At 41.5% G+C, this 15849-nt stretch overlaps 1 protein-coding gene across 1 annotated transcript; it reads right to left on the bottom strand.

The window, feature by feature from the left end:
* Nucleotides 1-339: 339 nt before the first annotated feature.
* LOC117440786 (sodium- and chloride-dependent betaine transporter-like) lies at nucleotides 340-15259 on the bottom strand (the record flags this gene model as incomplete). The annotated part of the gene is made up of 5 exons (XM_034077022.2): nucleotides 15095-15259; nucleotides 1241-1375; nucleotides 1014-1117; nucleotides 548-672; nucleotides 340-452 (listed from the first exon to the last, which is right to left on the bottom strand). Coding segments are annotated over exons 1-5 (642 nt in total), but the record flags the coding sequence as incomplete, so codon positions are not given.
* Nucleotides 15260-15849: the final 590 nt, after the last annotated feature.

The raw sequence follows: 15849 nt of genomic DNA, 5'->3' as shown, positions 1-15849 counted from the left end.
GGTATAAGTTTCATCCCTGTGTGATTAAAACTCACTGTTCTGTATGATAAATAAAAGAACATTGTACCTTGAAAATCAATAGCGGGTACATTTTACCCGTTGGCGGTTTTAGGTATACAGCGACCTCTGGCGGTTCTAGTGTTAAAGGTATTTTAGTGTATATTAAAGTGGTCGACTGACTGACCGACTACATTGCCATCATATTATATTATATTAATTCTCCAATATTAAATTTGCCAATGTTTTTACATGTGTGTTTACGGATACAGCATAAACAGTTGCAGCATATCTTAAGTTAATCCTATGTGAAGGACACCAACTGTTTATGGTGTATCTTACCACAGTGTCCAGTCCCAACAGAATGAGCATAATGAAGAAGCAGGCGGCCCACAGCTGAGGCACGGGCATCATGGCAACAGCCTGAGGAAAAGCGACGAATGCTAGCCCCGGGCCTGCAAGGACAGAAGAGACATTTGAATTGTTGTGAGGGTACTTTTGATTCTGAGAGATATGGTAGAGATGGTAGCTTTGCACTTGAAAATCGTACCTGATGTGACGACCTTTTCGATGGGAATGCCCTGTTTTTCGGCCATGAATCCGAGACATGAGAAGACTGCAAACCCGGAAGCTAAGCTGGTGCAACTATTGAGCACACATAACCACACACTGTCCCTGCATACACAAACACAAAGCACAGCATGCAGAGCAGAACTCAGTGGGAAAATGTACTGACAGTAATAGACTTTATGTTGTTGGGCGGACAATCCGTCCTTAGGTAGTTTTGATGTTCTTATTGCCCCTAGATGTATCTATATCTTAAGGTAGTTCTAGTTTTCATCTTTGAAATTTACAAAAGAAAGCAAAGCTACACTTCATCCCCTATTTCGTAGTATTGTTTGAATGTAGTCATACATTATTATATAACCCAGTACGTGGCAGATACTCAAAGAAAATAAAACCCAATCAACAAAAGCTTCCAATATATTAATGGAGCTACTGATCACATGACTAACCTGTAACAGTTGTTTGTGACTTTGTTGTAACTGCTCATTGTGATATGGGTTCCTGATGCAACGCCATAGGAGAAGAGGACCTGGGCACAAGCCTCCATCCACACCTCATGAAGAAAGATTTAAAAAACACGTATTTAGGTTATCAGCGTTATATCAGTCACAGGAGGATCTTGTTTCATCTATCTGTGTATTCAATTCAGGTAGGTGTGAAACTGTGCAGGGTCTACCTGAAGGTCTACCAGGCGAGAAGGATCTGGATACAGGTAGTAGACCACACCCTGCCAGGCCCCCGGCAACGTCAACCCCCTGACCAGCAAGATGGCCAGCATCACATAGGGGAACACAGCCGTGAAATACACCACCTGAGATGAATAAAAAAAATCCTCTATGTTTATTATGTTACCTGTTTGTAGAGGTCTACTTAATATGTTATACTGCACATGAACAATACAACAACATGCACAATGGTAGATAGCTCATTTGAATTAAGAGGAATCAATTGTACAGCTGCCAGGAGATGCACATCCTGCACTTGGTAGGATACCTGCAGAAAGGTTGTAACGGGTAAAAAATACATTTATATAAATCCAAGGGCACAAACACAGATAGAAAAAATTCATGTCATTGGAGTTCATATTTTAGAGGATAGTGGACAATGTCTTTAATCCCAATCAAACTTGGAATGTGTACGTTTTCTTTGCAAAACTACAGGTGGCATTTGCCACCCCCAGTAGGTGAAACTAGGCTACTAGCTACAGTACAGATGGAACTAGATGAGCTGTTAACTCTCGCTCTGAATTTTTTTTTTTTAAACTCTCGCTCTGACTCAGACAGGTTGAAAGAGACGAGACACACATTTTTCCCACCCGCATTCCACGAAGACCCGCCCTACTGTGCCTCTGATTCGCAGATTGTTTGGGGGGAAAAAACGCTGACGGGATGCTGAATGTGATTGGACCAATGCGTTGACAGACACACACAGACAGTGGAACAGGACATGCAGAGCGCTGTTTGCAGTCTATGGACATAGTGGATCATTTTGACTCGTTGCGTTGTGGCGATGTCTCGCAGATAACACAGATAATACATATGAAAAGTATAATTTGCTCAGAGTCCGGAGACAGTTGTGGTTCGGTCCGGATCCGGACCGGAGTCCGGACATTGAGGATGCCTGGTCTTAGCCTATAGCAGCAAAACTAACGTGTCTGCGTACTAGGGGTGTTGAAAATAATCGTTTCTACGATGCATTGCGATGCGGACGTGGACGATTCGGTCTCGATGCAGTGACGGAAGATAATCGGTTATAGAGTAGTAACGTTGCTTCCTGATTTTCCGGCCGCGGCTTTACTATAACGTTTTTTCTGTCACTTTAATATCAAATCGGTCGGTGACGCAGAGATCAGGGAACATACGTGACAGCGGCACAGCAACACCGAACACGGAGCAGTCTGCTTTATCCACCAACACAAGAACACCAGTCCAGAACCCACAGCAGAAGGACCCGCTCTGAATCACTCCGTGTTGCTGCGGCTCAGAGACACAGACAGGGATTTATGTTTTTCAAAAATAATCGCGTTACAATCATGTCAGGTTTTTGGTGGATTTAATTAAGTCTTGGATTGCAGAGTATGAATGTCCTCTAGCAATTTTCAGATGATATATACGTGTGTCAAGTTTGTGAAGGCAGGAGGAAAAAAGCTTCCGCGATCACCGTCTCCTCTCCGTTCCTCCAAGCCCCGCCCCCTCCCTGAAAATAATGAGTGACATGCTGATAGTGACCCGATAGAAACTTTATTATTCACTTAATCACTGAGATATAATGAAGCTAATTTTATCTTTCATTCATTGGATTTATGTAACAGTAAAACAGAGAATGTAAGTGTGCACCCACATGCAGTATTTTAGTTTGTATATGCTGTTGTAAATACTCCTGTTGTCTGCTGTGTTCAGACTCACGTCCTGTGTGTGATGCCTCATTCAGGACATTCAGTGTCCTTTCTTAACAGAAGGCCGTGGCTAGAAGCTGCAGCTAGACTGCAGAAGCATTAGCTTTTTGTTTTTGAGGATGGAACAACTTCACACACGGAGGCTAGACCTATACAATTCATTTATTTTGGTTTATAAATGAATGTCAAGACATTTATGTTATTGATTTCTGAAGCACTTTCTAAATAATAAAAAGAGAGTTCATATGTATTGACTGCATGTATGCATTGATGAAAAATAAGCCATGTGCAGTAATCTAGAAAATTGAGGATGCAACGCATTGGTATGAATCGAGATGCACCGGGATGCACCGGGATATCGAACCGAATCGAATCGTTGACAGGATAATCGTAATCGAATCGAATCGTGAGACCAGTGAAGATGCACAGCCCTACTGCGTACATGCACTCCCTTAGGATAGGTTGAGGGAAAGGGGTAGCAAGTAAGAAGTAAGGAACAGAGGTGGAGAGGCACAACGCAAGGGCGCCGGAAGCAGGGGGCCATTGGCCCCCCCACTTTACAGCCCTGCCCCACATTTTCGCAGCAAAGGATGCCGCGGAATACTGTACACATCCCGTTTCAATAATTCTCCTCTACTCTAAAGTTGCATCTAAAAATCTGATCTAGCTGTGTATATTTTGTTATTTTTGATTGTTATATTCAATCTCATTAGCTACAGGCATTTTTTAAGCTTGTCAAGGGAATATGACAGCTCTCACTCGCCACTCTGCTGTTCCACAGCGCCGCTTCCCCTCCCTCCACTGAAATTATGAATGTAAGGCGTATAGTAATCAAAGGTAACATGGCAGGTTCCGTTACAGTTTTTTTTCATCTGAGTTTAAAGTTTATACGCACTTTTTGCCCCCCCCACTTCTGAAATGAATCCGGCGCCGCTGGCACAACGTGTCTACGTACATGCACTCCCTTAGGATAGGGTTAGGGAAAAGAGTAGGAATTAAGATGTATGCGCCACATCTATACCATGAGCGCATTGCTCCTAAAAAGTTTTTTTGGCACTGACACCAATCAACAGTTGTGCATCGACTCGGCAGGAATCAAGGTACGGGTATGCCTCTCCCTGCTTCCACCGTCTACCAGAGGTGGGACCAAGTCATTGTTTTGCAAGTCCGAGTCAAGTCTCAAGTCTTTGCGCTCAAGTCCGAGTCAAGTCTCAAGTCTTTGCGCTCAAGTCCGAGTCAAGTCTCAAGTCAGGATGGGCAAGTTCAAGTCAAGTCCAAGTCCAAAACTTTGACAAAACAAGTCTTAAACAAGTCATTATGTGCTTTTCACCAAATGTAATGACATTGATCAACAGAATAATACTTAATAATCAAACTGCTCTTTGTTAGTCACATTAATCATTTAATAATCCATTTTCTCTCTGCTGGTAAAGTAACATGTTTTTTTTCCATTTTAAGAGGGATCAGTAAGGTAATGCTACCGTGACGGTTTGATTCAGAAGGAGTTTAATGTATAAGATCCCTGATGTTGAGGTAACCAGAATGTTTATTTCCACTGTGTACAACATGTTATAAGGGACCCACAATCTATTTGTATTAGGGCTGTCAATTTAACGCGTTAACGCAAAAAAAAATTAACGCCACTAATTATTTTAACTAGGGCTGTCAGTCGATTAAAATATTTAATCGCGATTAATCGCATGATTGTCCATAGTTAATCGCGATTAATCGCAAATTAATTGCACATTTTTTATCTGTTCTAAATGTACCTTAGAGGAATATTTTTCAAGTTTTTACACATATGATTTATGCTAATGTTTATTATCATTTGAACAATGACAAATATTCTCATGAATATTAAACACAACAACCTCTGAACATTACAAATATTTGCCTCAATTCAACCTGGAACCTCTCTCATACAATACAAATGGTGTGTGTGTGTGTGTGTGTGTGTGTGTGTGTGTGTGTGTGTGTGTGTGTGTGTGTGTGTGTGTGTGTGTGTGTGTGTGTGTGTGTGTGTGTGTGTGTGTGTGTGTGTGTGTGTGTGTGTGTGTGTGTGTGTGTGTGTGTGTGATCGTTGGAGCTATGTGCAACTCAAGGCATATGCTCGAACGGGAGCTGCCTGGACGCTGCAATCATGTTGCTGCAATCATGAGTGTGCTGACTTCTCGTACAATGTCCCGCTGTCTGGCTTCCTGCATCAAGTCAAGTGCTCGGCGCAGTTGTGTGGATAGAGCGCTCCTCTGTTTTCATTTAAACAGCTCCTTATATCCGTTAGCGCAGCTAGCTAGCACCAGATGCTAACAACAACAATAGCCGCGTTCACACTGCGGTACGGTAATGCACGTAAGGTCTCTCTCTCGCTCGCTCGGGCCACACACACACACACACACACACACACACCCTCCCGGTCCTCCCGATGGCCAGTCGGTGCCTGCCGGTGAGCGTGGAAGTGTGGTCTGCCACAAGCGGGCGGCAGGAGCGGGGCTGTCAGCATCAGCTTGTAGATGGTATTTTAAACTCGATGCGCTCTGAAACTACGGGGCGGCCGAGGAAAAAAAATACACATGCGTTAATCGCGTTAAAATAATTAGTGGCGTTCATTTTTTTTAACTTGACAGCCCTAATTTTAACGCGATGTGTATTTTTTTTCCTCGGCCGCCCCGTAGTTTCAGAGCGCATCGAGTTTAAAATACCATCTACAAGCTGATGCTGACAGCCCCGCTCCTGCTGCCCGCTTGAGGCAGACCACACTTCCACGCTCACCGGCAGGCACCGACTGGCCATCGGGAGGACCGGGAGTGTGTGTATGTGTGGCCCGATTCAGCGAGAGAGAGACATTACGTGCATTGTTGTTGTTAGCATCTGGTGCTAGCTAGCTGCGCTAACTAGGGTTGCCAACTTCCAGAAATGGAAAAATGGGACACAGGCATGTGTCCCCCGCGGTTTCTGGCGTATTTAGTTACTTTTATTTTTTTTTATTTCGGTTTTAGGGTTAGGGTTATGTTATTTAATTATTTTGGGGGAGCCAGCCCCCTAGGGTTCGAGGGGTCAAACCCCCCCAAAACCCTCAAAATGCATAGAAAACTATGCATACCTATAACACAATACAAACACAATGGTCTTACACCTGCATTAGGCTACTACATCACATTGTACATCAGCATGTTCAAATCGGATAGGTGGGCACTAGGGACATCTGGGCACCTCGATGTACAATTGGCTATTTTGTCCAAAATGTTAAAAAATAAATATTTGAAAAATGGTATTAAGTATACATGATGTGACCATGCACGGTACATCATTATCAGACTTAATGTTATCCTTCAACCAACCATTTCCCCAGCATTTTCCCATCAATCAGCTGACACACACACACACACACACACACACACACACACACACACACACACACACACACACACACACACACACACACACACACACACACACACACACACAGAAGACCCGAGACAGATCTCCACTCACGGGCTTTACCCAACTGTGTTTTTCTTCCACTGTTTGTTGTAAGACACAAGTCTTTTCTTTTTAGAAGGGCCAGGGCCCAGAACCACATCCTCTCTCTCTTCTCCTCTTTCATTATCACCTCCTCCACCGGCAGCGCTCATTTTCCCACACGACTGAACAGGCTGACATGCCACACAAACAATGATGCCGCGCCCGTGGCCCACCAGAGAAAATCTCACACACACGTGCGAGCATTGTGCCTGCCCTGTCAACTGAGCGGTCCTAGTGCCCTTCGCATACAGCACACAAACACACCAACCCTGTCTCCTAAAAATTACGTTCCCACAGAACTAAACTGCATTCTCAATTACGTTTAGCTAGAAACGTATTTACTCCCACGTTACGTTTGTTATGAACGTATCTCAAATACGTTTATTTTCTACATATCTTCTAGAAACATGTTTTCTCCCAGGTTCCTCTCCCAGGTTCCTTATGAACGTATCTGAAATACGTTTATTTTCTACATATCTTTGCCATTTATTGTCTTGCTTATAATAATGATAATAGTCATTTATAAATATCATTTTAGAGCACACCTTTGAAATCGACAATCGGGCTCGATATATGGTTAAATTAAAATCAGTAGGCGAGGCTGTAATTTCACCAGCTGTTACTCTCATGTGCGAGGCAGAACATAATAGTTTTAACATGCCAAAAAGCTGCTGTGTCGTTCATTGCACCTCAAACATTAAAACAAATCCAGAGTTACGTGTTTCTGTACTTCCTCTAAGAAGAAAGGACAGTAACAGAAGAGCTCTGTGGCTTCAGGCTTGATCGCCGTTCAAATGACAGCGTTGGTTTCCCCAAAAGTGGGCGGGGCTGTAAAGTGAAGTAGATTTACAATCTCCACTCACGGGCTTTACCCAACTGTGTTTTTCTTCCACTGTTTGTTGTAAGACACAAGTCTTTTCTTTTTAGAAGGGCCAGGGCCCAGAACCACATCCTCTCTCTCTTCTCCTCTTTCATTATCACCTCCTCCACCGGCAGCGCTCATTTTCCCACACGACTGAACAGGCTGACATGCCACACAAACAATGATGCCGCGCCCGTGGCCCACCAGAGAAAATCTCACACACACGTGCGAGCATTGTGCCTGCCCTGTCAACTGAGCGGTCCTAGTGCCCTTCGCATACAGCACACAAACACACCAACCCTGTCTCCTAAAAATTACGTTCCCACAGAACTAAACTGCATTCTCAATTACGTTTAGCTAGAAACGTATTTACTCCCACGTTACGTTTGTTATGAACGTATCTCAAATACGTTTATTTTCTACATATCTTCTAGAAACATGTTTTCTCCCAGGTTCCTCTCCCAGGTTCCTTATGAACGTATCTGAAATACGTTTATTTTCTACATATCTTTGCCATTTATTGTCTTGCTTATAATAATGATAATAGTCATTTATAAATATCATTTTAGAGCACACCTTTGAAATCGACAATCGGGCTCGATATATGGTTAAATTAAAATCAGTAGGCGAGGCTGTAATTTCACCAGCTGTTACTCTCATGTGCGAGGCAGAACATAATAGTTTTAACATGCCAAAAAGCTGCTGTGTCGTTCATTGCACCTCAAACATTAAAACAAATCCAGAGTTACGTGTTTCTGTACTTCCTCTAAGAAGAAAGGACAGTAACAGAAGAGCTCTGTGGCTTCAGGCTTGATCGCCGTTCAAATGACAGCGTTGGTTTCCCCAAAAGTGGGCGGGGCTGTAAAGTGAAGTAGATTTTACTGTCATCTATTATTCAAAACCATTCTATTTATTCTAACGTATTACATGCCAGTGTTTTATCTTTTTATTTATTTGTTTTTATTTTAAATCGTATAATGTCGGACTTTTTTTGTCGTCTTTGAGGAAAAGAAATGGGGTTTAGAGATTCAAAATACTGAAATCTGTATTTTTTAAAATCTCTTCCTTCTAATTTGTTATTCTTTTCTAAATAACACACTGTTATTTACTCAACAATAGCACACAATTATCCTTGTTTTTATTTATTCGTTTAATTCTATAATCTTGGGCATTTTAGCATGCTTTTTAGCCGTAAATAAAGTCACCAGAAACAGACGGGACATTTCGAGATTTAGGATGGCCCAAGACACTACACTACCCATAATCCCCAGCTATCGTTTGGGACTACAGTCCCGTTGACAAACCCCGTGATGTTGCGCCAAGGTTACGCCGAGCGTCAAGCTCTTTGAAATGGAACGAAACCACGGCAGACTATTCAAAACTGGACTCGAACGCCCCACCAGAACTACACATGCTGGCTATTGTGTTTCGCAACATGTTCTCTATGGCACGTCTCTACTGGGAATTGTAGTTTTAAAAGACGTTTTTCCCAAATGTAGAAGTTGACAGTATTAAACTGTGTACAGCCCTGGAGGTTTAGGCGATAGGAAACACATTGGTGTGTACACATTTAAAACATGTAATTACTAAATGGGTGAAAATCGCTTGTATCCATAATGGGCAGCATTAATATATACCCACACGACAGCTCATTGTTACTTTGTTATTATACTCCACTACAATTCAGAGGTTAACCTGGTATTTTTACTCCACTACATTTAGTTTAGTTACTTTGCAGATTCTGATTAATGATGTGGAATATAAACAACCCTTAAAGCAGACTTTAGTTATTCTCTACTAATAGTTAATTAAAAACTGTATAATGGCTATTTTGCATATCCCTTTCAAGATTTCAAGGTTTTCTAAGGTGTATTGATCTTATACACAACTTGGGTCGCAGGTTCCTCAACAGACATCTATCAATATGTGTGTACTGTATACCTCCACCATTAAACTGTCATATTCTGCACATTTCTTATTCTATCTACATACATAAGAGTATACTTAATGTGTATAATATCATTTAAAATAAGTGTTTCAACATAGTTAACATTGCAGGAAAGCAATATTTTAGACGTTAAGTACTTTGTCAGGCTTAATATTCATCTGTAGATAGATACCCCCAGAGCTTTTCTTGTTTAAAAGAAGACCTTAACCTAAAGTATTTTTTAATGTGTTAATAAAGGTTAATTCGTTTTTCTGTTTTGCACATCCTCCTATTAATATCTTTGTACATCCAGCACTAAACTGTTTTATTGTAGAGATCACTTAGTATCTTCTTGACTTTTTATATTCTATATTTCTATCATTGACCTTCTACTTTCCCCCTATGAAAGTATGTACTCTTAATATTGTTTTGATCAAATAAGATTATTCAACAAAAATAATTCAATAACATGCTTTAACCACTAGGCGGTGCACACAAGGTACACACAGCATACTAATAATAACTTTGTATTATTAGTGTAGACACTTATGTATAACATCTGAAGATGTGTAGTTTTATTCATGTTTTTACATAATTTTACAGGATATTGCTATACTATTTCTCTTGTTTTACTTCTACACATTAATATCTGATTTGTAAAACATCACAGACAGAAAGGCATAGGCTATCCGTCATTTAATAGTAAGCTATTGAAATTGTGATTCCATAGATGTGTCTCCCATCACCCAAATCCCCTGACTATTCTCTCAACTCAGTATTTAGATTCTTATATTCAAAGAAAATCAGTAATATCTTTAAAAACTACAAGTCCTTTTCTATCAGCTGTGCACCGTTATGGTGTAAATATAACCTATATACCAATTGGATCAAATATAAAAGTCAGCCGAATTACTATTGATACTGCAAGGAGACGTATTTTGTGAAAAGAAATTGAAGATGTTGTTTAATTGTTGATATATTTATGATCCACGTCAAGTATTCAGTTTTGGCAGCAGTTCTCCTGTTTGTCTCTCTCTATAAATAAAGAATTACGGCAGATGTGTAATATTTAATGCAGCCGAACCGTGTATTACAATGCCGTTATGTGATGACTTCCAAAGAGAAAAGCAAGCACACTCTGAATTAGGTATTATTTTATTTTTCGTTGTCGGATATCATATCTCCATATCATATCAACACCATATCCCAGCGTGCATTGCGGCTAAAACATCCAATCAAAAAGCTTCAAGCTGAGGATCTTGGGTAATCAGTTTAGTGGGTTTGTGGTGTGTATCGCTCAAAATGTCCCGTCTGTTTCCGGTGACTTTATTTACGGCTAAAAAGCCCAAGATTATAGAATTAAATGAATAAATAAAAACAAGGATAATTGTGTGTTATTGTTGAGTAAATAACAGTGTGTTATTTAGAAAAGAATAATAAATTAGAAGGAAAAGATTTTAAAAAATACAGATTTCAGTATTTTGAGGCTCTGAGCCCCATTTCTTTTCCTCACAGACGGAAAAAAAGTCAGACATTATACGATTTAAAATAAAAACAAATAAATAAAAGATAAAACACTGGCATGTAATTTACGTTAGAATAAATAGAATGGTTTTGAATAATAGATGAGAGTAAATCTACTTCACTTTACAGCCCCGCCCACTTTTGGGGAAACCAGCGCTGTCATTTGAACGGCGATCAAGCCTGAAGTCACAGAGCTCTTCTGTTACTGTCCTTTCTTCTTAGAGGAAGTACAGAAACACGTAACTCTGGATTTGTTTTAATGTTTGAGGTGCAATAAACGACACAGCAGCTTTTTGGCATGTTAAAACTATTATGTTCTGCCTCGCTCATGAGAGTAACAGCTGGCGAAATTACAGCCTCGCCTACTGATTTTAATTTAACCATATATCGAGCCCGATTGTCGATTTCAAAGGTGTGCTCTAAAATGATATTTATAAATAACTAATTATCATTATTATAAGCAAGACAATAAATGGCAAAGATATGTAGAAAATAAACGTATTTAAGTTACATTCATAACTAACGTAACGTGGAAGAAAATATGCTTCTAGAAGATATGTAGAAAATAAACGTATTTGAGATACGTTCATAACAAACGTAACGTGGGAGAAAATACGTTTCTAGAAGATATGTAGAAAATAAACGTATTTGAGATACGTTCATAACTAACGTAACGTGGGAGAAAATACGTTTCTAGCTAAACGTAATTGAGAATGCAGTTTAGTTCTGTGGGAACGTAATTTTTAGGAGACAGGGTTGAACACACAGGCACGCAGCCAGACACACTGCATTGCGCGCAAACAGAAAATATTTTTTATTTTTCCCTTTACACGGGAATCCGGGACAAACAAATTCCCGTACGGGACACGCCCCTTTTGGCTCAAATACGGGACGTCCCGGCTAATACGGGACAGTTGGCAACCCTAGCGCTAACGGATATAAGGAGCTGTTTCAATGAAAACAGAGGAGCGACATTTCGCCACAACTGCGCCGAGCACTTGACTTTATGCAGGAAGCCAGACAGTGGGACATTGTATGAAAAGTCAGCACACTCATCATGGATAGTGCGCAACATGATTGCAGCGTCCAGGCAGCTCCCGTTCGAGCATATGCCTTGAGCTGCACATAGCTCCAACGATCCGATCCAACACACACACACACACACACACACACACACACACACACACACACACACACACACACACACACACACACACACACACACACACACACACACACACACACACACACACACACACACGCACACTGTATTGTATTATTGTATGAGAGAGGTTCCAGATTGAATTGAGGCCAATATTTGAGGTTGTTGTGATTAATATTCAATAGAATATTTGTCATTGTTCAAATGATAATAAACATTAGCATAAATCATATGTGTCCGCTCATATGTTGATAAGAGTATTAAAAACTTGAAAAATATTCCTCTAAGGTACATTTAGAACAGATACAAAATGTGCGATTAATTTGCGATTAATCGCGATTAACTATTTTAATCGACTGACAGCCCTAATTTTTATGCAAGGGATAATGTGCAGCGAGGGAAAAGATGGGGAAAAGAACACCTGAATATAGATCCCTCTGCAGGTGGTACTTTAACTATATTTTGATAGTACTTTTACTTGTAACATTTTGAATGCAGGACTTTTTATCGTAACCGAGTATTCCTACACTCTGGTAGGCTACTTTTACTCAAGTACAATATCTGAACTTCTCCCACCTCTGACAATAAATACTGAGTGGTTACAAAAAAAAAAACCTGCTCTGAAGGTTATTTTCATTTGACAAATCCTGCACTCAGCTTTGCTTTCTCCAATATCATTGAAATGCAGCCAGATGCTGCTTCTTTTTTCGGTTTTCACTAGTTCCTTGACTTTTTCCGACGCGCTTGCATTTAAATCCGGCTCCCCGTCTCCCTGTCGCTGGCCTGTACCACTACACCTGCTGTCTTTGGAGCGTCTGCCCCCCACCCTTCTTTCACATGATGGTATGATCATAGTGTGTCCTCGCATATGATTGGACGCATGGTGGCCCAAATAAAGACCCGCCCCTGCCTGCAAGGATTCTCAGCAAGAGTAGAAGCGGCTGAAGATACTGCTTTCCCCGACGGGAGTCTGCTCTTCTAGCGGCATCTCGCGATCTGCGTGTTGGTGACCCCTGAATTAAATGATCAAGTCACCTCAAGTCAGAAGGCTCAAGTCCAAGTCAAGTCCCGAGTCATTGGTGTTCAAGTCGAGTCGCAAGTGTTTTGTGATTTTGTCAAGTCGAGTCCAAAGTCATCAAATTGGTGACTCGAGTCCCAGTCATGTGACTCGAGTCGACACCTCTGCCGTCTACACACACACCACCAAATGACATACCATCAGCAAGGAAAAAGAGTAAGAACTCAAATGTATAGGTGACGAGGCACAACGTGTCTACATCAATGCACTCTTATTAGATGTTTTTTTCAACTATAAGCTTTATCAAAAAGGAAGGTCTTAAGCGCACTCTTAAAAACGGATAGGCTGTCTGCCGCCCGAACACAAACTGGAAGCTGATTCCACAAAAGTGGAGCTTGATAAGAAAAGGCTCTGGCTCCCATTGTACTTTTAGAGACTCTAGGAACAACCAACAACCCTGCATTCTTGGAACGCAATGCCCTAGTTGGACAGTAGTAGGGTATAATGAGTTATTGCTAAAATGGCGCCTGCCCATTAAGGGCTTTGTAGGCGAGAAGAATAATTTAAAATGATTTATTGTGTTCTATAGGGAGCCAGTGTAAGGCAGCCAAAACTGGAGTAATGTGGTCCCTTTTATGAACTCTAGTTAGTACACATGCTGCAGCATTTTGAGTTAGCTGAAGCGACTTAACTGACTTTTTGGTACACCCTGATAATAAAGAGTTACAATAATCCAGCCTTGAAGTAACAAATGCATGGACTAGTTTCTCTGCATCATTGTGAGGCAAGATATGCCTGATTTTTGCAATGTTACGTAGATGAAAGAAGGCGGTCCTTGAGATTGATTTGATGTGGGCGTTAAAAGATAAATCCTGATCAAATATAACACCAAGATTCCTTACAGTCTCACTGGAGGCCAAATTAATGCCATCCATAGTTAATATATCTTTAGATAGTTTGTTTGGTAGATTATTTGGGCCGAGTACAATAACTTCAGTTTTGGCCGTGTTTAACATAAAAAAATGTAAGGTTATCCACGTTTTTAAGTCCTTGAGGCAGTCTTGAATTTCATTTAGATGATTGGACTCATCAGGCTTGATAAGTATCGTTGAGTATCATCCGCATAACAATGGAAATGTACAGAATATGTCCTTATAATATTGCCTAACGGAAGCATATATAGTGTGAACAAAAGAGGTCCAAGCACTGAGCCCTGTGGTACTCCATAGCTCACTTTGGTTTGCATGGAAGATTCATTGTTGACACACACAAACAGAGACCGTTCAGATAGATAGGACCTAAACCAGCCTAAAGCAGTTCCCTTTATGCCAACTAAGTGCTCTAGTCTTTACAATAGGATATCATGGTCGATAGTATCAAATGCAGCACTGAGATCGAGCAAGACAAGAATAGAGACAAGTCCTTTGTCTGAGGCTATTAGAAGATCATTTGTGTCTTTAACCAGAGCTGTCTCTGTGCTATGATGTGTTCTAAAGCAAGACTGAACATCTTCAAATAAATCATTGTTTTTTAAGTAATCACACAACTGTTTTGCGAATGCTTTTTCAAGAATTTTTGAGAGGAACTCAAAATAATTGAGTCTAACGCGTTCAGATTAGAAATAGGTCTATAATTGGCTAAAACCTCTGGATCGAGGTTGTGCTTTTTAACCTCTTAAGCCCGAAGGTCCCCCCAGTGGACCCCTCCCACAGTTTTTCGAGACTATGTCTCAGGGCTTCTTAACATTTATAAAACTATTAATGTTTCATACACAAGAGTAATACCAAGGCTTTGAATTAGCATTGAGCGAAAAAATGCTAACTAATGCTAACGCTTTTTTACACAGAACTCACGGTAGAAATGCCCTTATTACTATCTTAACTGCACAAACAAGATATATGATTTAAAGCTGAGACTCCACAGATTCCACACATGTAATGTCATCACTGTACGACCTCGAATTCCTGGAGCTATCAGCCAGAAAAGAGAAAGTAAACAACATCCGGTTTCAAAAATATGACGATACCCAACTGTATCTCAGCACCACTCCATCCTCCCAGCTCCCCCCTCAGTCTCTCGTCAACTGCCTGCACGACATCAAGACATGGATGTCTTCAAACCATCTGAAGCTGAACAGCGGTAAAACAGAGCTCATGGTTGTGGCACCCAAGGCACTGCTCCAGAAGGTTGGTGACTTCGTCCTTGAGGTCGACGGCTGCTCCATCTCCCCATCTCCTGAAGCCCGCAACCTGGGTGTGATCCTCGACTCCACCCTTTCCTACCATTCCCATGTCAAATCAGTGACCAAATCGGCGTTCTACCACCTGCGGAACATTGCCAGACTCCGACCGTCACTCTCGGAGTCGGTTGCTGAGACCCTGGTGCATGCATTTGTCACCACCCGCTTGGACTATTGCAATGGTGTCCTGTTCGGGGTTCCCAACAAAACCCCGGACAGGCTCCAGTATGTCCAAAACTGTGCAGCTCGGGTCCTCACACACACAAAGCCGTGGCAGCACATCACTCCCACCCTCATCCACCTCCACTGGTTGCCGGTCAAGTTCCGCATAAACTATAAAGTCCTCCTCCTGACCTACAAGTCCCTCCATGCCCTTGCCCCCCAGTACCTATCGGACATCCTCCACCCCCATGCCCCACCCCGGAACCTGCGGTCTTCAGACTCTGGCCTGCTCACCACCCCCCGCACCAAACTGAGAACCTTCGGGGACAGAGCCTTCAGTGTGGCAGCCCCCACCCTCTGGAACGCTCTCCCTGCGGAGATTCGCAACATCCCCACACTGGACGCCTTCAAAAGGGCCCTCAAGTCCCATCTTTTCATCAAGGCTTTCGGCCCTTAAATCGATCTGTTGTTTTG

Source organism: Pseudochaenichthys georgianus, unplaced genomic scaffold (genome assembly GCF_902827115.2).
Source record: "Pseudochaenichthys georgianus unplaced genomic scaffold, fPseGeo1.2 scaffold_1203_arrow_ctg1, whole genome shotgun sequence".
NCBI classification, from domain to species: domain Eukaryota; kingdom Metazoa; phylum Chordata; class Actinopteri; order Perciformes; family Channichthyidae; genus Pseudochaenichthys; species Pseudochaenichthys georgianus.
The sequence above is the reverse complement of the archived record's forward strand: the minus strand, read 5'-3'. Positions and strand labels throughout refer to the sequence as shown.